Source organism: Neodiprion fabricii, chromosome 7 (assembly GCF_021155785.1).
Source record: "Neodiprion fabricii isolate iyNeoFabr1 chromosome 7, iyNeoFabr1.1, whole genome shotgun sequence".
In the NCBI taxonomy this organism is placed as follows: Eukaryota; Metazoa; Arthropoda; class Insecta; order Hymenoptera; family Diprionidae; genus Neodiprion; species Neodiprion fabricii.
Window position 1 is genome coordinate 20,799,585 of NC_060245.1, and position 19,776 is coordinate 20,819,360.

Sequence of the window (19,776 nt, forward strand, 5' to 3'; positions counted from 1 at the left end):
TTACAGCAATACTTTAGATGCGTTCATGTAGTTCAGGTTTAATAAACTTGTGTCGTTTGTGAAAAATAAGGAATTCCAAATACCCATTGGTACTAGCTGGGTAATAATCTTTGCCAAATCGAAAGTTGTTTCAAAAGCATTTTGTCACAATGTGCAGAAATTTAAAAGCAAGTGCTGTTCATTCCCTGACCGCTGACGTTGAACGACATTGGGGCAAGTGGGCAACGTTTATGATGAAAGACGATTAGTAGTGATTGATGCTAATCGAGGGCCGCCAAACACAATACACCTGCAATCTATTACTACTTTTCTGTTCATAGATTCTCTTTGAACTAACTACGAGGAAATATGCCTCAACAGAATTTCCGTTTCTTCTTCACGTTCACCAGAATGATGAATGATCGTATGACGTTCGACGAACGAGTAGTTACCGCGAAACCAATTCTGACATCTCCATATTCAATTCATGTGTACGTTTGTCCACTCCAAATAACATAAATACCTAAGCATCGTCCCAAATGACATTTCTCTATTATTGTCCGTTTACATCTGTTTATATAAATACTACGCTTTTGTGCTCCAGTCCTCTGACTCAACGAGTGCGAAGAGTGAGTAGACATTCTGTTGACTACCGTACGTAGATGCGAACGATGTATGTGTGATGTGCTGAAGTCGGCTACACTACTGTGTATTTACTTCTGAGGCAAATCTACGACTGAGCGTCCGTGTGAAAAATTCAAGAGTCATTTGATCAGGAGTTGAAAGTACCTATATTAGATACACCCTTGTAAAGCTCTCGGACAAAGTAATATCAAAGTGACTTTTTTCTCAAGCTCATGACGCCAGTTTCGGAAACTCGATCGAGTCTTCTTCACTTTTAAAAACTCGGACTGTCCTCCTGGTTTCTGAAGGTACCAGTTGACGCGCAAACTCGGGAATGCCGCGCAAACTCTAGAAACAGGGGTTGCCCGCAACGCTGATGCGTTAGGGGAAGTGGGACAGTCGTTTGCCGTACCTCGATCCCTGAACCTGCGTGCCGGCCTCTTTGTCCTCGCGATTTCCACCGAAGAGGAATTTCCTTAAAGTAAGAAGTTATTGAATGTCAGTGGAAGACAGAGAGTCCGAGACATAATACTGGTTCGGTAAAACGAGGCCTGGTGAAATGAAGTGACGGTGAAAGTTCGCCGTTTTCAAACGATCGAATCATTTTCTTTCCCTGAGGTCTGCATGGTCTATTTTCGAGTCCGCAGTTAAAACCTTTTCAAAGTGATTTTCGTTTCTTTTACAGCTTTTCATTTACCCGGCATCGATTGTGGTTTGTGCTTTGAGTGGATCGAGTGTAAAAGCCCTGGGATTAGTTCGCAAAGTATCGTACGGATTGAACAAGTCTCGTTCAATACTCTTAAGGTTACTTCTACTCGTGTTTTAAAAATTATCGCGACTGTATTTAATTACACAATTCTCCATTTCTCGATTAATCGTTCGATATAAAATGCTTTGTCGCACTTCTCAGTAATAGTCGTCGTTTGATTATCGGTTCATACAAGAATTACTCAAATCCTCCCGTTACGTTTGAGGTCCGATTAAAGCTCTCTGACTTCCTCTCGGTCCAGTTCGCGGTTACCGAGGACTGCGAATCAATCAGTGGGTGATTGATGAGAAGCCTGCAGTGTCACGTGAATCCTCTGTCATCGGATCGTGTGTCCAATCAGGACGAGTCTCTTCTGCAATTCCTACTCGCTGGGTGAAATTTAATTTGCAATGCTGATCTTTTGATGGCAGGCGATGATGCGGAAGGATTTTAAACCTGAAAAAATCCACGCGGATGATAAACCACGGTGCTTTGATAGTCGATAAGAAAAAAAAGAAAATTCAAATTTAGAGTATATTAGAAATACCAACTACCATGTATTACCAACTATAATGTTTCTCTGAAGACAAGAGCACTGAATAACGAACTTTAGCCTGAGATTTACAATATTTATGTAACATCATCGGGAGCAGCTGACACGTTTGAAACGAGAATTATTAACGTGGAGAAATGACACCTGAACTAAAAGTGAAAAGTTGAAATTGAGTAATAATTTTTTGTGAAACGTACGTCGCGGACGCCGAGGGAACTCGTGCTATTCGCGAAGATGGATCACTGGCAAATGTTCGCTTTCTTTTTCGTCGGAAGTTTTTTTAAAGGTGAGTTTTATACCTTTCTAACCGTTACACTCCGCCCCTCTTAGTGCCGAAATATAACCATGAGGCGTGCTTTACTCGTGATGCGTAATGATTATCCTTTTATACGATATAGAACTCCACGTTCATTTCTCAAACTGAATTACAAAAGAGTGAGAGCGAAAATTCTACTAGGAGAAGCAGCGCTTAGTCTATTCTAAAAACCCACTTCGTTTGATTGTTCGGGACGTTTAAAGGGTGAGCTGTGGCGTATCGGCAGGCGGAATGTTCCCATTCTCGCATGTTGTCTAGTAACCATCGTCGGTTATATTTCTCCACCCTATCGCTCTTTTTCATTGGTCAGTAAATTCGAAATCACCTTATTAACCGCGACGCCTTTGGCTGGTTTGCATAAAGGTACGTGGGGCTTTTACAGCGCGATAATAACGGTTGTTCGAGAGATTATTATCTGCGGTTGAGTACCGGATTTGATTTACCAACGAGCTTATAAAACCCCTATTTATTTGCACTCGGGTCGAGTCGTTCGCCCCGCGTCACGTCACGTTACGATGCTTTGCCCAACGCACCCACACGCGAACACCTTATCGCCTCAAAAATTTGGCGGGGTTCAAAACTGGGGGCGAAATATGCATAGGAAGGAAACGGCCCTTTCGATATATCATTTCTTATTGGCTGACATAATGGCGACGTATTGCCTGCGAGATATATTACCAACCGAACGAGACAAGATCGATCCTCCCACCCCCAAAACTATCCCCAGCTGCCTGCCACACGCACACAAACACACACTCACACACACGAATCCGTCACAGGGAGACCCGTACCTTTCGCTCCCTCCCACGGGATCCTGCAATTTTTCATACAAATTCACGTGCCGATCGATAAATGTCCCGGTGACACGTGTTTCATGCTTCGAGCCTGGATTCGCAGCTTGCAAAGCACTCGCACATAAATCGCGAGTTCCTTTGTAATTTGTTGTTGTTCGTTTTCTGATAACATGTTGTTGTTGTTTTTTCCATTTTTTAATCAAAATATGTACGAGGGAAACCTGAAAAGGCTTGCAGAAATACAGTTTCCCATCGGACTTCTTCCTGTCTGACCTTTACCGTTGATCACTACTTGAAACCCTGAGATCACACTCGGCGTGGGTCGATTTCAGTTTGACTGAATGGGTGGTGAATACGTGGATGAATGGAAAAATAGAAGGGTTATATTATCAGTTTTTCGAAAACACAAAACTCTGTTTAATTGGATTTCAAGATTTAGAATATGTCAAAGTAAATGAAAGCGAAGGTGTAAAATCACCATAATGCATGAAAACGTAAGGAGTCGATTATACATATATACTTGACTTTCTTACATCTTAACAATCTGCAAAATACATTTCAGCGATTTTTTAAAATTCGACATTCTGACTCTTATGCAACCAAATCCTTTTCCATTTTTACCTCAACGCGTTACTTCAAATACTTTGGACGAGTGGTCAATTTTTACCATAATCTCGATGCTTTCAGCATAAATGAAAATAAGGTAAATCATTTCAATCAGCATTCAAAAACAAATTCCTTTTACGTATATTATTGCGAAAACCAGATCGCCTGAGTAAAAAAAGTTAACTTTATATTAATATTGTTAGAAAAATAGTGAATCGAACGTATAAGTATGATAAAATTGATGAAAAAGAAAAAAAAGCGGGGGAAGTAAAAAATAAATTTCTTCAAAAGAAAACTTTTTCTTCTGTTCTGTCCACAAGCATATACCTACGCTGTGTAATCAATTGACTCTACCTCGCAAATAATAATCGTTGATTTCCGTGTAAGTATTCAAGTAAAAACACGAACGAAAAAAGTTGTAAAATTTCTCGTACCGTGATTCAAAGAGGTAGAAAAGGCCCTCTCAAAAGTTTACAAGAGGCTTCTCGTGCCGGTGCTTTTTCCCATCCCTTGTTCTCCGTTTCCCGGTGTTAAAGTTATGCAGCTCGTGGCGAAGGGCAGATTGCTAGAGTAGGAAGCCGAGGACGAACGGAGTGTGACGGGAAGGATTGAATGTATTTTCATGGTTAAAGTTGGCAGCAGTTATCGGCACCCTTAAAGTGGTTAAAGTGGTTGAAGTAGTCCCCCGCGATTCGCGCGAGGAGCCCGCGTAGAAGTCGCGTTACATGAAGTAGGAAATCCCCGACCCGGTCCATAAAGATTGTCTCTTAAAGTTCTCCTCCACCACCGGAAGTTATATCTGCCGAACAAGATGTTCCTCGGGGAATTCCGACCGGCGAGGGTCTCTATTCGTATATGAAAACCGCCCCCGCGGCTCCGATCAGGCCCCGCAATAAAATATACATTCCCTTAAGTTAACCGCCGCCGGCATGAAATAGGTTTATAAAAGACAAAAAAAAAATAAATAAATAAATAAAGAAAAAAAACCTTCCAGCGGAGTTACGATCGGCCACGTGTCACCCCTTTAACCCGGTTCCCAAATCCCACGTTCCAAATATCCATTCAATAAAAACCCACCGGCAAATAATATTCCCGATCGTAATGCCGCCGGGACACAGATTGTTCTTGTTCTGTTTTTTTTTTTTTTTTCCTATCTCGTTTTGCTTGTTTCCGCAATTTTTTCGGACCCTGCTTCGTTATACTCGAAATAATAAAACAGATCAACATATTTAACCAAAACGTTTTCGATCCTGCTACGTCTAAAGTAAAGTCAAACGTCAAGCTGTATTCTTTTACTTCTTTGAGAAAAATGTTTGAAATACTTTGCCAACTTTGACTACGTGATGAAACATCGGTTATCCGTAAGTGTAAGAGGTTTAAATTCGAAGGTATCGACTATAGGCAATAATAAATTGTTGAAAAGTAAATTCTGGTATCCACTACCGTTTATTCTTCGGATTGTACGAAATTCTAGATTCATTCTGGAATGGCGAATCTCGCTTGGAACCGTAACGACAAGTCCGATGCTCATATATACCTAGACTATATCGATCAAACTCTCCCGAGTCGATGGAAGATAACGGCTAATTGCAGACTGGTAGGTGGAGTAATAAAGAGAACGAGAGCTGAAACTGCGGGGCCGTTAAAGATTGAAGAAATGATTGAAGGGGCGATAGAGTCTCGGAATAAGGTTTATTGGGCAATTAGACTTCTCGGGGTGGTAACAAAAACCCCATAAATCAGGATCGATGTTATTAGGCACCTGCCGCTACTCAGCGCCTCGATGTTTTGCGCGCTCACCTGATACCTATGCATAGCGAATGGCGCGCGTTGTGTAGTAGAAACTAATAAACGTGACATAGAAGTAATTGGATACAGTTCAATTTGAATACCCAGCGGCGCAATAAAGGGCTGCGAATCGAGCGAACAGCCGCGTATATTCTCACTTCCAGGGTGAATGTGCGGATCGTGAGACCCGTTGGTGAATACGAAAATAGTAGAATCATCAATTACCGTGCGGCTTGCGTAATTCACACCTTTAGGGGACAATGCGTGTTATTAGGAAAATTGCGTGTAACCTGTTGTAGATTTTTATGCTCCTAGCTTGTTCCGAGGCGTCGATAAACTTCGAGATTTTCACCGGCCGTTGCGCTTATGGGGGATTTTCAAGGCGAAAACTCATTTTCACCGTCGATTCGAGCTCGGAAAATCAGAGTCTTAAACGTACCAAATAAACAGCAGCTGCTATAAAGTAAAAAGTTGGAGAAATTTCTCGATGACAGATGCGCTTCAAAATTCAATCTAACTTGTATTTTCCCCCTTTCGCTTTGTCTTCACTCTTGACAAACGATCGATGGATACCCACTTCGTCTCTGAGTTCCATTTATTTTGAAACCTTCGGTTTCCTTTATTGAACTCTTCAAGCTACTGAATTTTAATGGCCTCAAGTTTGACTGTCGAACATTGAAAGACAGTTTATATTCTCGGAATGCATTAAACATGCAGCCTGGGAAGAAGGAAGAGTGTATGAAAAACGATAAGGTCACGGATTCGAAGAGTGATATGGAAGTTTATTGAGTTGAATTTTATCGAAAGAACCAGCTTCTCTTTCAGGTCAAAATAAATCAGAAACGACAAGTGCTGCTGAATAAATCTAAGTGTTTCAGCTCAAGTAATCCGGTTTTTCAACTTCTTTGTAACATTATTTTCTTCTTCAATGCTTCTTCGGAATATCTTTCGACACTTTCTCGTTCAGACTGTATAAGCTTAATGCGTCGTTGAATTCGTTACAAAGCACCCTAGAGAGATTCTTCGGCTTATTTCAGGGTTAGGAAAGTAACCTAAGGTATTTGAATGATGTCCTGACTGATAATTAACGTCGGTTAGAATCCCCGTTTCGGACACGACGAGGGGATAAGGAATGTGGCGGAGTTGATGAGCCGGTTAAATTTGTCAAAAGGGATTGAAGCACGCGTGACATAACGAGCAAAGCTTAAATGTCGATCATCTGACGTTGCCGAGTTTCGAGCTAATTCTAGTTCAGGAATACGCGTTTATATACACGAGTAGAAATTTTCATGAGGCTCAGGAAAAACCATGATCAGGCTTACCTTACCATCTGATCATGGTGTGTCCAGAAATGTAATGTTTACTGAGAAAAATTTCATTTGTTATAATAACTAGAAAAATTGAGTGAAACTGGTATCGTTAAAAAAACTGTTCGAACATTGTTGGTATTACGAAAAATGAGGTACCTACGCGTAAACATACGCGTCGTATGAAACAATCGTTCGATTGTATTATGGATTCAGGATTGTAAGATCATGCTATTTTTATGATGCAAATCATGCTCGAAAAGGAGGGCAGGATAATGAGTGGAGGTTATTCACAATTTTTTGTCCTCTAACACACATTTATTTAGATAAAAAATCGCACTACATTCTTTATGGTAGCTCTTTGAAGTAGAAAAAAATGGGTAAATGAACAAAGTTATATAATTTGTATCGTATGCAGCTTTCAGTGACATCCGATACATCAATTCTCGCCAATAAAAAATAGCATACAAGAAAAAAAAATGTAAATACTGTTTCTGAACGTCAAAACTATGGTACAAATTATGGTGTGAATTTTGAAATGGACAAATAATGGTACATGTACTATAGTACATTGTCACCAAATAATTAAAATCAACCGTATTAAAAACAAAAAGAAAAAAAAGAAACATAAAACTTAGGTTCACGTACATGTGTCAATACAGACGAAGAAATGTTAAAATCTAGTTAAAATCTGCAAATAATATTCTTGTTGCGGTACATATAGATAGAGATCCGAGTTGTATTATACTGGAGGTGTGTAAGAGTAACGGACCCTGTATTGTCAGTCGAAAGTTTCTTGGATTAGCCACTGGAGTCTGGCGCTACAATCGGACAGAAACGAAGCGAGCTGGGCTTCAGAATTTTCATTCGAGCTCTAGACACGGTGGCGACCGGAAGTGCTCGAGACAGTTAAGCAGATTTCGGTTTTCAAGCAACAGCGATACGAGAGAGGAGTTCGTAAATTTGAAGTTTAATACGAATATACGCGGATGCGTATTTTTTTTTTTGCAAAACAGTTATGCTACTGGTTAATTTACCGAAAATCCCAGCTTGGATACGCTGATCTTTGATTCGTTGTTTTACAATTCTTACTTCGAAACTTTCGACTCTTTGACCAGTCGACTTTTTGTTATTTCTGCACTTGCGGCGCGGTGTGCTTTAACGAGGCAAGCTCGATTCCAACCTAATCAGGTTATGCTGGAACATCAGACTGTCCCGATAAAATTTCTGCAACTCTATTAGATACACGCGTAAATAAAATACGTTTATATAAACGTTCGAGGCATCGAGCACCGAGGTTTATTTCCCATGCTATCTCAAACCCTCGTCGATGATTTACGAAGATCGGGAGCTTAAAGCGCACGTCCCGATCATCGAAGCACCGGGAATAAAGCGGAAGCATTCTTCAGGCGAAAGTTGAATTCAACGCCATGCGTCACTCAGTCCTTCGATACAGATTGTCGCAGCCAGCCCTGCAGGGCGCCACCCGCGTTACAGTTTATCGCTTTTTCCCGAGCGCCAGCGACTGATCGAGGGGTATAAATATCGCGAAGCTTTTCATTTTTTCCCGAATTTCACCGTCTGCACCACCCGGGAATGCGGATAGCGCCAAAAACGCGACCCTGATACATCATATGATCCACTGGTCGACTGTGTACGAAACCTGCAAAATCGCCCCATGAGTCAGTTTACGCCTGTAACCGTCCCTTTGACTGATCGATCATCACCCCCCTACCCTCCCGTCCTCCTCCTATACCGAAACGATCTGCGATAACAAACGGCACAGAAATTCCAACACATTCTTACTCACCGAACAATTGACTTCTACGACCAACGCCATCTTTTATGTATTTACTCGCGATTTATTTCTCTTCGATATTGTATTAATGTCGAGTCACACGATCTACGATTTGTTACCGATTTCTGAAACGAATTCAAGCTTATCCGCGATCCGATAACAACGAAATGTAATCGCATGTATCACTGTGCCAATGCCGCAAGGGCGGAAATTTTTATTTCATATTATCTTTTTCTTCATTCCTCGTGGACAATCGTTTCGTGGACTTATTTTCAGGCTAAATATTATATAAGAAAATGTAAAGCCAAAAATGCTTGTATCTAAGCTTAAAGGGGCGTATATATATATTTTTTTCAATATTTAGCTTGAAAATAAGTTCACAGAACGATTTGCAATGGCATTGGCACCGGGATATTTAAATGTTTCGTAGCTGTTTTCTCGGTAGCGATTAAAGTACATGAATTGCAGGTAACGGTTGTTACCAATCACGTTGAAAATAGGAACAAAAAATCAACAAAAACGAAAAAAAAAAAACAAAAAAACATTCGAAAGGAAAGAATTTCTTTCCACGCTTTTTTTTCGGGAGATAAACAGAGCTCGGCTTATACGTGTGTAATATGGATGAATGAATAACTCAACACACCTACACACGCATACATACGTACATGCGGGTTACGATTCGTAAAACAAGCCCTGCGAAGTGTATTCATATTATGCAAATAAAAAACTTCCCTCCGTCGATTCATCTAATTGGTACGTACGTGCGTTGGGTTAATTGAGTCGAAAAAAAAAAAAAAAAAAAAAAATTATGCATCAATTTACTGATATACATATAAATACACACCAGTAGCCTCATCGTACCGCATAGAAAATTGTAGCACGCCCGACGAGATTCTGAGAGTTGTTTGAGTAGCGGGAGTCCCTCGGTGTGTTGCTCTTTGACCTCAAAGTGAGGTGAAAAAAGTTTGGAAAAAAGCACAAAAGTAAGTTTAAAAAAAAAACAAAAAAAAAAAAAAAAATACCAAACACCGGAAAATTTACCTGCAGAGGGAAATTCAACCAGAGCTCGCTGCATGGTCGGCCTGCCGTTTTACGCACTGAAATATTAAGTCCGGATTACGGTCGGCGGTTATACCGTGTCGCCTGTGTAACACGTGTCCACACCACTCCGCAGGATATTTCTCTTCCCTCTAACTGTGGTTTCTAAAGCCCCCAACTTCCATTTATGCTGCCCTTTGATCCGTGGTAATGCGGACTCGTGGAAAACACACAAGTCGACGAGTCGACTCTGTTGCAGCCGCTTTCTTATGCTCGATCTCAAGCCCGGTGATGCATCTCGGCGTATCATCCGCCGGTCGAGATGCTCACGTTTTTTTATTCACGAAGACGATACTCGGTCATTTTGAACTCAGTTTGACTCAGGAATTGTAAAGTAGATGCAAAATACTTCGGAAATTATTATAGTGTGGCAATTAGTGTGTACACTGAGAAAAATTTTTGCTATATTTTCTTGCAACTGTTGCGAAAATTTAATGCATGTGCAACGATAAATTGACATTAAGCCTTGTTAGACTAAAAAAGTAGAGTAAACCGAACAAACTGATTTTGCGTTGCGATTACCAAAAAAAGGATCGACAATGGCGCAAAATGTTTACGCGTGCCTCATTTCTCGTAATTCCAACAATATTCAAACAGTATTTATTAACGATACCTGTTTTACTGAATTTTTTTAGTCATTGTAACAAATGAAATTTTTTTCAATGTAGTCACCTACTTTAGTACGAATATAAAAATAACTTTATGATCTAGTGATTGTGTAAATTATTAGATGAAAAATCAAACGATAATTACAATGGTTGAATATGAATGTTAAAGAAGTTTCCTGTTAAATATTTTTTTGGTCTTTCGTTAACAGTAATCAGACGAACAATATTTGTAATGAAAATGCCTGTCATGAGCAAAATCCTTCATCCTTCGATAATTACAATCGGTCGTTCGCCCATCCACGTCTGAATCGAAAGATGATGATAAATGAGGTTCACGTTCGTGCTGATTTCGGAATGTTGTGAAAGCGATTAGCGATAGTTTCCATCGACACGAGCGCGCTCCTTCAACCCTTTGTAGAGCAGCTGTGATGATATTCAGAAGTTTGAATATTACGATACAATGTTAGTCTGGTTCTTTGGTGTCTGACAATCAATCTCGCCCCTAGCCGAACTCGGTACTACGATATTATCGGTTATCGCGAAGTCGACTTTGCCGACAGTTTGTACTTTTTGCACAATTTCTGCACTGCAGTCGCGGAAAAATAACGAGAGATGAAAGGAGCGGGGGTTTTAAACGACACTTTGCCATTACGCCGCCCCCTCGATGCCGCTGCACACCTTCTTCTCGAGTGCAGAATTTATGCAAATTGGGGAAAGCCGTGCAGTGTTTGTACGGTGTCCTCACCCTTCGTCGCTCCTTCGCCTCGCCTCCAAAGTAACTACTAAAGTCAACTACGTATCGCCGAGACGCTGCACCGTTAAGTCGCGTGTAGATGGGCTCCGTCTAGCCCTAGAACCACCCCCTTGGCTGGCTCTGAAATCGATACGAAATTAAGTTATTACACGTACCGCTTCAGGCCCTGCTCAAGTCGAGACTCTTATTCTCTACTCGCGGAGCACCGTCTTGAGCTCTTTCAACATTTTCCATACCAGAATTTCGAGGACAACCGATAGAGGTGGCGATCTCACGATCATGTAGACAAGTGCGGTAAGTCGGTGTAATTCGAGGACTCTCCTGAATGTATTGAATAACGATTTGGCATAATGGAAAATCGATTGCCAAAGAAAAAGGCTCGGAATAGTTGAGACAAGGTTGAAAAAGATGGATATTATTCATTTATTTAGCTGGTTTTTGCAAAAAAAAATAAGTCCTTACTATACCTGGAAAGCAAACAAACTTGACTCGATAGTTCTGAGCACTAAATAAAAGTATAAAGAAATATCCACAATAACTGAGTATTATTGTAAATAGAGAAAGATATAAAAGGTAAGAACAAACACAATTGCCATTTATGTTAGTGAGTAGAGAGTTTTGCAACTTAAGGTATTGAAAAGAGATCGAGAATCTATAGTATCTATTATATGTGACTTAGACTCTTAAGATAATTTTCGGTTCTTCTTCTTTGTTTTACATTGAGCGTCTAATTAAATATGTGGTTGATTAATTACTTGTTAAGGATTTTTGTATGAATAGGATACATCGTTACCGAGAAGTCTCGTAGATGAGGTTTCTTCGAACCTCGTTTGAAGCCCGTGTACGCAGAATTCAATGGAACATCTTAATGCTGTTGAAACGTTACGTTTGATGTACGAAAAATCAGAAACGTGTCCGAAGTGTAATTCATCGATTTTCTTCATTCCACCACATTTTGTAGTACGTAAAAAAACCTTTGATACATATTTTATTTCACATGCCAATTCGATGGTTCAAACGATAAAATCCCACCCCTCGATTTTTTCGTTAAAAATTCATTTATTGAGATATCTCAATACATTTTCGACGCAACCAGTTACACGATGTTCCATAAGTGAACACTCCCCTCACGAAAAAAAACCCCACTTGGGTGTAAATTCGTACTCCCAACATCAAACATAATGCTAATTTCCCATAAGAAAAAAGTTAGGGGTACGAATTCACACCCAATTTGGGATTTTTTTTCCGTGAAGGTCGGGCGAACTCAACGCGATGCTGCAAATGGTTGACGAAATTCTGGGAAAATCGTGGAAACATTTGAAAACAAAGGAAACTGCTGAAAATCCCTCGTATTTAACCGCGGTATAACTTCTCCTGGGAAGGTGGAATTGGGTGTAGGAAAGGGGAGGAAGCTCTGCGAGCAGGAGAAACGCGGGAAGACCGTGAATTATGTTAAATGATTAACTCAGTGGTGAATATGCATGAGGTCTGTACCTACCAACTACGATTGTTGGCGAGTGGGCGCCTGGCTCGAACTTTGCGTTAAGTTTGCGCGCGTGTCTCAGAATAGGGAAGTAAATTAAAGGACCTATTCCACCCCGTCCGCGAAACCGCAAGCTCCGGGATAGGAGCAGCCTTGCTGGGTTCCTGATTAAGGTGTAGGTACAAGCCTGCGTCGATGCGGCTTCAATCACCTCGCTGAAATCGATTCGCAACACAACGAAGCTTTGCATTTGCAGTCCTCGTTGCGTCACTCGATACTTGACCACAATCTACGCCATTGGAAACCTCCGGTTAATCAAAGTTTTACCTTTCAAACTAAGGTTTCCATGACGTTATGTATTTTCTCTCTCTCTCTCTCTTTCTCTCTGTTTTGGGACCCGTCCCAAGGAAAATGAATTGTAATTCTAATTTCAATTCTCATTGTCTCAATTTTCTTCTCGTTTATGTTTATTTTTACTCATTTTTGCCTGATTGGCTTATTTATTCAATTATTTACATTCTTATTTAAGTATTTTCTAAAAGACTGTTTATTAATTTTCTTTATCACTGTTGTTCATTCTGGATTTATTGATCTTTATCTATTGTTTTCTCTCTTCTGGTGTTCTTCCTAAGACTCTAGTTTACACTTCTATTATAATTATGTGTTTTCATACACATTTCATTTCATTGGTTATCTTACATTGCCTCTCGCTTATAGATCCTGAAATACATCAACTGTACTCCGTTTTATAATTTTTATTGTACATATTTTTGTCGTTACTGTCAGATTTTTATTATTATTCTTTGTACGTAAAGCGCACAATGACTATCTTATGGTATTTGCAAAGTTGTAATTTGCAACATTGGAAACAGTCTGGACTAGCATGGAATTCCGCTCCGGATATATTCTTAGTCCATTAATAAACTTCAAGCTTCAAACTTCGCTCTCTCGTTCCTAGTTTTCCCCTCGGTTAATTTCACGCCGAGTGCAAGTCGAGGATAAACTGGCTGAGAACACAGGTGAAAATCTTAACCGTGTCGGTAGCGTTGCTTATCGTTTTGTGTTCCGCATGCATGCTGGGATCAGTTTTTCGAACTTCTTATTCGCGGAAAACTCTTGTTTAGAAAATTGAGCCGAAGCGAACAGTCGCTGACGGTTTACGACTGTCGTAAACCGGGAACTAGCACAACCGTATATTCCACTCTATTACTTCGAAAACATTTATTGCGAGACTTTAGCGATGTTAATAAAGGATCTTTACTGCTCGAGTTTATTCCAAATTTAAGCCGTTTCACTCACGAGCGAGATAACAAAGCTTAACCGAGTGTTTTCAAGAGGTTCATCGGCATCTTTCCAAGACGATGAATGAGAGTTTGATTAAATCGTACGACGAAGATTTCAAGGAGGGTGCAACTGAAGCATCTTGTCGAAGATGGGAACAACTCAAAGCTATAAAATTCGATAAGAAAAGCTCAACGTAGAAATTTTTAAGAGATGACATTATTTGACGATTTCTCAAATTCAATTCCATGACATTTTCTACATCTGCTCAACTAATTCGTTGATGCACTCAATTTATTGGAAATTTTTTTTTAAGAGAACATGGCGAATATACTCCTCACTTCCAATTAATTGGCAGAATCGTTAATTAAACGTGAAAAAATAAGGGTACGTGTTTTTTTTACCATACCGCTCGGACTCGGCAGGTTGTGTAGCATCAGAGTAGACATCAAAGGGGCTGAAGTAGTGTCTGAAGTGCGTGGAGAGCCACGTCATTTCATCGTCGAGGAGTGAGCCGCGCTGCCGACTGAAAGAATGGGATTGTTTCCTTGACGATTGTAAAAAGCAGTCGTTGGAAAGCCGGAGCGAGGCGCACTTGGCTTTGAGCGACGCAAACTGCGCCCCGCGCAATAAATACTGCAACTGGATACCGAGAGAGCTTCGAATAGCGTGAAACTAAAATCATTGAAACAGGTATTTTTGACATTGAAGAAAGAAAAGAAAGAAAAAATCGTATAAATAAATAAGAAAGAGAAATTGGAAACGGTAAGAGAAAAAGTGAACGCAGTGAGGGCGGTGATGAAATTACGGGGAAGACAAAGGGACGAGAAAGGCTGGGCGCAGAAAGGTGAAATATTCTAATTACGCCATATTAAGCAGAATAAGGAGCGAAGAAAATGGCTCGGAGGGAGGAAATGTCTCCGTGAAACGACCGAGCATAAACTCCGGTATAATTGTTCTTACTTCATTAACCCGCCGCGTGGTTCTTGGACCTCTGCAGGCTCGGAGATGATGCGAAGATTTCTTGCTCCAGTCCGAAGCACCCGATGGATTTGACCCGGCGGCGGGAGGTCAGCGCTAGGAAATGTTCCGAGATTGACTCCGACCTGGGGCAAGCGGGGACGAAGCACCGGGTCGACTAATTCACACGACTCCAGAATACTAGGGCTTCCCAAGTCCGGCTGACGGGATCACCCTGCAAGCCCCGGTGAAAGGGGTGCGCGGAAAAAAGAGGAGTGGACTGGGAAAAAGTACCTCGGTTAATCTCCGGAGAATCGCGACGAGCTCCACCAGGTAATCCGTCAAACCTGGCTTCGCTATTCGACTGGACTGACAATGAGCGCAGAGCGTTCTGGTAATAGCTTGCCGTTGGGTGGGTACAAAAGGAAAGGATGAAAATGAACGGAGGAACGGAATGGGATCAAAGAGAAAGGAAGCAGCTGGCTGATTGGGTTCGAAGAGTTCGCAGCTAGCTGTGATTTTGTTAAACTTCGTTGCTCTTTCTTCTTTGTCTTCTTCGTTTAGCTAGGACGAGACTAATCGATACTATTCCCTTGTTTTCCAGAAGTTACTTTTTATTTGCATAACATGTTTGTAGACAGAATCGATCAACGGTTCCAGGAGTCTCGTATTTGTAATGTGTATAAGAGATTTCTTCTTTAATGGACTGCTTCATCAAACCCAACGCACCTTAAAGCTCTCTATTTTCATACCATATGGGCCTGAGGCACTTGCGAGTATCCATGAAACCTCAACTGCTCGAAGAGAGATAGAGCTGCGCAGTGAAGAGGCTCCATAAAATGTAGGAAGACGGTATAAGTCCCATCCGTTCTTCTCTTTATCCTGTATATCCGTTTCCTGTACCTTCTTCGGCGTCCATATTTGCAGAGTAAAAGACCGCGGAACGCGTATGAAAATTCCTGGTGCGCTGTAGGGTAGTCATTTTAAATTACGCCACGGTGCAGCTACTCGTTGGTGGGGGAGAATCGTAAAGAGTTTTGGAGCATACGACATTGCGGTACTTTGCAATAAACATGATAAAATGTAGAGGCACTTGTCACATGGAATACAGCGTTTCGTTCAAAATCTTTTCTCCAGATTCTATTCCGTTCTGAAAGCTTCGCAGTACTTATACGCGACTGTTGACCAGAGAAGCTGACACAAGACTTGACAGACATCTGGACATTCATTTAAACGGCTGTATCGCGAGGATACAATCCAAGGACTTTCGGCTGACCCGAAGTGCACGTTCCTCGATAATATCGAGCTACACTCGCTTCACTCAGCCGATCCATTAACTATTGATCTATAACTCTGGGGATTATAGTTTCGAGGGTTTCAGACATGAAATCGAAGTGGTACTCCAAGTCGATGGCTTGGCGCTGAATAATTCACCCAACTAGTAACTTCGTTGAGTATCTGAAAGGTTGAAAGGCCGAGCGGTACTTTGGAAACAGGACCCATGAGGTCCGGACGCTATTTACTGATTCTTACTCCGTTGTTACCGTTTTCGGTTTCAGACATTTGGGCGATCAACATAAAGGACGTGAGAATCCCGAAGGTGGTGAGAGAGGGTACGGAGGAGCCGATTATTCTGGACTGCAACTACGAGATGGGAACATCATCGAACACTGGTCTCACGATAAAGTGGCACATCGGACCGAAGGTGCTGTATCAGTGGGTTCAGGGAAGTCCACCGCGAGCTTCCGAAGAGTTCCACAAGTACGTCGACGTGTCCTACAAGGCTAGCAACAACTCGAACACCATGTACAGGGCCGTCAAGCTTGTCAGACCTGGGCTCGAGCTCTCCGGGAACTACAGGTGCGTCGTCTGGACTCACGACGACGAGGTCGAGGAGGAAGAGAGGATGGTGGTGTACTGTGAGTACCAAGTGGCAAACTTTCGCTCTCCACATTGGTGGTATTGTCTGGTTTTGGGGTGCCACAGGAGCCCGCGTTGAGTGAAAAGAAAATTTGACAGTGGGGCGGGAATGATTCAGACTTTCGGGAAGATCGCGGGGAGCAAGTGACACGCGACGCGATGGCTTTTCTCCGGGCTTAATTTGAATCTCGTCACTCCAACCGCCACCCCGCTGCCAAGCCTTGTCACTAACGTCACGCTAGACACGGTCGAAATTACCCTCGCGAATCACCGCATCACGAATGGCCTCCGGATGTCGAAAAGCTTTAACGAACTCGCGAATTGGACGAATTGGAATAGTGAAAAATCGAGACCTTCCAATCAGTTTGTAACCGTTGCTTTTAAAGCTGTCGGGATTAACGACGAACTAGAATTTGATCTGGACTAATTTTTTTTGGAATTGTTTCTGATGTCCTGATAATTCTTTGCCGCTTGTTTCAGCGCCGGAAAATTACTTCACTATACATCAGGATTACAAAAGTACGGATGAATCGAACTGTGAGCTTATCGTCACCTGTCTGGCCAAGGGCTTGTCTCCTCTGCCAACGATAACGCTGCGAAAGGACATGTGAGTTTGTGTGCGATTATTCAATCACAGTGGAAGTGAATTGCTGTTAAAACTTTGCGGTGCCGGTGGATATTGCTGATCTTAAGATTAGAGTTTCTGTGCCAAGCCGAATATATAACGAACAAAGAACTTTATCAATTATTGCAGGGCAATGAACATCCCCCCGATTAGGATATAAGTCAGGCACTAAGTATAATGACAATTATAGAAGCTTTGTTATCGTTTAATTAGTTTTCCTCTGCAATCGAGATCGTGGATAATTGATACACGAAACGATCATCCAAGTCCCAAATTGACCGTTGGATAATTGGTTCGGTTATCCTCACGTGTTCGGGAATCACGGAGCTGTATTCTGGATAAAGGAGCGGGGTTGTGTAGCAACGATATCTCCAATGCTGCTGCAGTATCCAGTCGGGTTGTTTGCGGTGTTAGCGAAACAATCAGCAACGCTTGGTGACGTTCAAAAAGTCTCTGGAATCAGGAACCAAGAATCCTTTTTATTTCTCTCGATTAGCGAGGAATCCTTCAAAGACTCACCGAGCACAGATATCCGCTTTTAATCCAACCTCAAATCAAAGTTTCTAAGCCACAGCCGCACACTTCTCTGTACCAAACAGTCTCAATTTAATATCTCTGATTCTGATTGTTTCAGGGAAGAAATCTTACAACAAAAAGCAGTCATTCCTCGCGCTGATGGACGGTACGAAGTCAAATCAGTCGCCGTTATGGACGCCAAGAGGCTTCGGCCTCCCGTCACGTTCAAGTGCGAAATCCACATTCAAGACGCCAACTACACCAACTTCAAGGAGGTCGTCTACAGCAGTGAGTTTCCTTGATTGTCAGTCACTCGTAATCGTGAACACGTTCATTCTTACCACCGTCGTAGTATTATCATTGGTTTTTCGTCGTGGTTGAACATTCGAAAGTCCACATGGGTGCGGAATTTGGAAAATCCTTTGACTAGACGAAAGGTGGATCGATATCTACGAGGGTGGAAAACAACATTCGGAATGACCCCGAAGCCCGGGTGGTTCAGGAACACGTCCTTCTAATGAACTATTGTCGAACACGCCTCGCATAGCTACCGGAAATCAACGGTTCGACCAATTTCCGTTTCACACGAGTGATTCAATTCCAAGAAATTAGCTTTCGCGGCCGTGCATGATGGCTCCATGCGGTACGTTGGTACGTGTCAGCATTATTTGCCCGACGCGTTAATTGACCGGCCTCAAGTGGTACGAGATAAAAAAAACGGATCACGTACCTTCATTGATTATAACATATTTATCTCCCGTTTCACGAATCCTCCGTATCATGCTGAATCCGTAGAGATGCGTGTGATGAAATGAAAAAAGCTTGCTTAACGAAGCGAAAAAGTGGCTCCACTACTTTTCTCCACTCTTCAGGATCACCAAACATCAGCTGGAGGTATAGTTTAACTTCCCAATAGCGGACACCTTCGGGACCGAAAATATTCTCCGTTATTCGGATTAACATTAACGTGTAAATTGTGCTGCTGGGGACTTTTAGACTGTCCGTTGTAAAGAGGAATTTCGTTATTGGAAGGTGCCCTTTAAGAGAAGTTTCACTGTTGTGGAAGAACCGGTGAAGGAAAAAATAATGTTGATGATATTTTGCTCCTGGATTTGAACTCGACTTACAAGAGATCTCCAACCCTTGTAAGCACTGCATTTCTCCGGACCTCGAACCTCGTTTTTGATTAATCGTCATTCCGTTTCGTCACGTGTATGAACGACTATCGCGTAGTTGCACACCCGCGAATAATGCGCGGCATCGCTTCTCATCGGGCGAGATTACCACTGTGGCACATACGTGAAAACCCGCGACACCAAATGAAAGGGGGCGAGTGTGAATATGCTTTTCTATAGATTCTCCCTGCACCCCACCTCCGATTTCGCCTCTCCCAGGCCTCCGGCTCGTTCGCTCACCCCAAACTCCTCGCGTCACCCTCGGTCTTCCACTCTCTTTAACTTCACTGCAGTCGCGACCGGTTCACCTCGACTCAATTCCATCCGCTATTTCACCTTACGCTCCATTAAGTTTCCCAAGTGACAGACATTTTTTCCTTTGACGTAACGCCTTGCTTCACAATTGGCGACTGGAACCACCATTTCTTCCATTTTCACCCTCGCAGTACTCTTTCGCTCTCCCCTTCTCCCGCCTTCTTTATTTCTCTCTATTTTTCCGCCCTCGAACGCCCCGGCATGATCGGACGTCTAAAATAGCCTTGTACAAAATTTGGAACGTTATTTTATAGGGTGGCTGCCATTCGGTCTCAGCTTCTCTTTCCGCGGATAAAAATCACCACTCGGTAGCTCTTTCCAAGTTTTCGAAAGCGCTCGGCTTCCGGCAGCTGATTATTTTTCGGGGTTAACAACTCAGGACGTGGATGTAGGCTACCCGCTAGGTACAAGTTGCTCGAAGAAGGTGGTTGGAGCAAGTTAGCTACTCTGAAATTACCTTTGGCTCGGCGCCGTCTTACCAACACCACGTCTGCAACTGCTGTTCCAACTAACTCAATTTTGTCCTAC

At 42.1% G+C, this 19,776-nt stretch overlaps 1 protein-coding gene and 1 long non-coding RNA gene across 3 annotated transcripts in view; one reads left to right on the plus strand and one right to left on the minus strand.

Moving 5' to 3' along the window:
• The first annotated feature begins 986 nt into the window (after window positions 1–986).
• LOC124186418 overlaps window positions 987–19,776 on the plus strand; it is a 44,725-nt gene continuing 25,935 nt past the window's right edge. Inside the window, exons 1-5 of one of the 2 annotated variants that reach the window (XM_046578129.1) lie at window positions 987–1,084; window positions 1,289–2,190; window positions 16,257–16,616; window positions 17,098–17,224; window positions 17,877–18,046. In XM_046578129.1, coding sequence (XP_046434085.1) covers window positions 2,139–2,190; window positions 16,257–16,616; window positions 17,098–17,224; window positions 17,877–18,046 — 709 coding nt within the window. In that variant the 5' untranslated portion in view covers window positions 987–1,084; window positions 1,289–2,138. Of the gene's footprint in view, window positions 2,191–16,256; window positions 16,617–17,097; window positions 17,225–17,876; window positions 18,047–19,776 lie in introns of both variants that reach the window. The other variant, XM_046578128.1, reaches the window with a different exon arrangement.
• LOC124186421 lies at window positions 2,295–18,776 on the minus strand. The gene is made up of 4 exons (XR_006871664.1): window positions 18,720–18,776; window positions 17,607–17,611; window positions 11,454–11,461; window positions 2,295–2,304 (listed from the first exon to the last, which is right to left on the minus strand). It is a non-coding gene; the product is annotated as an uncharacterized LOC124186421 (long non-coding RNA).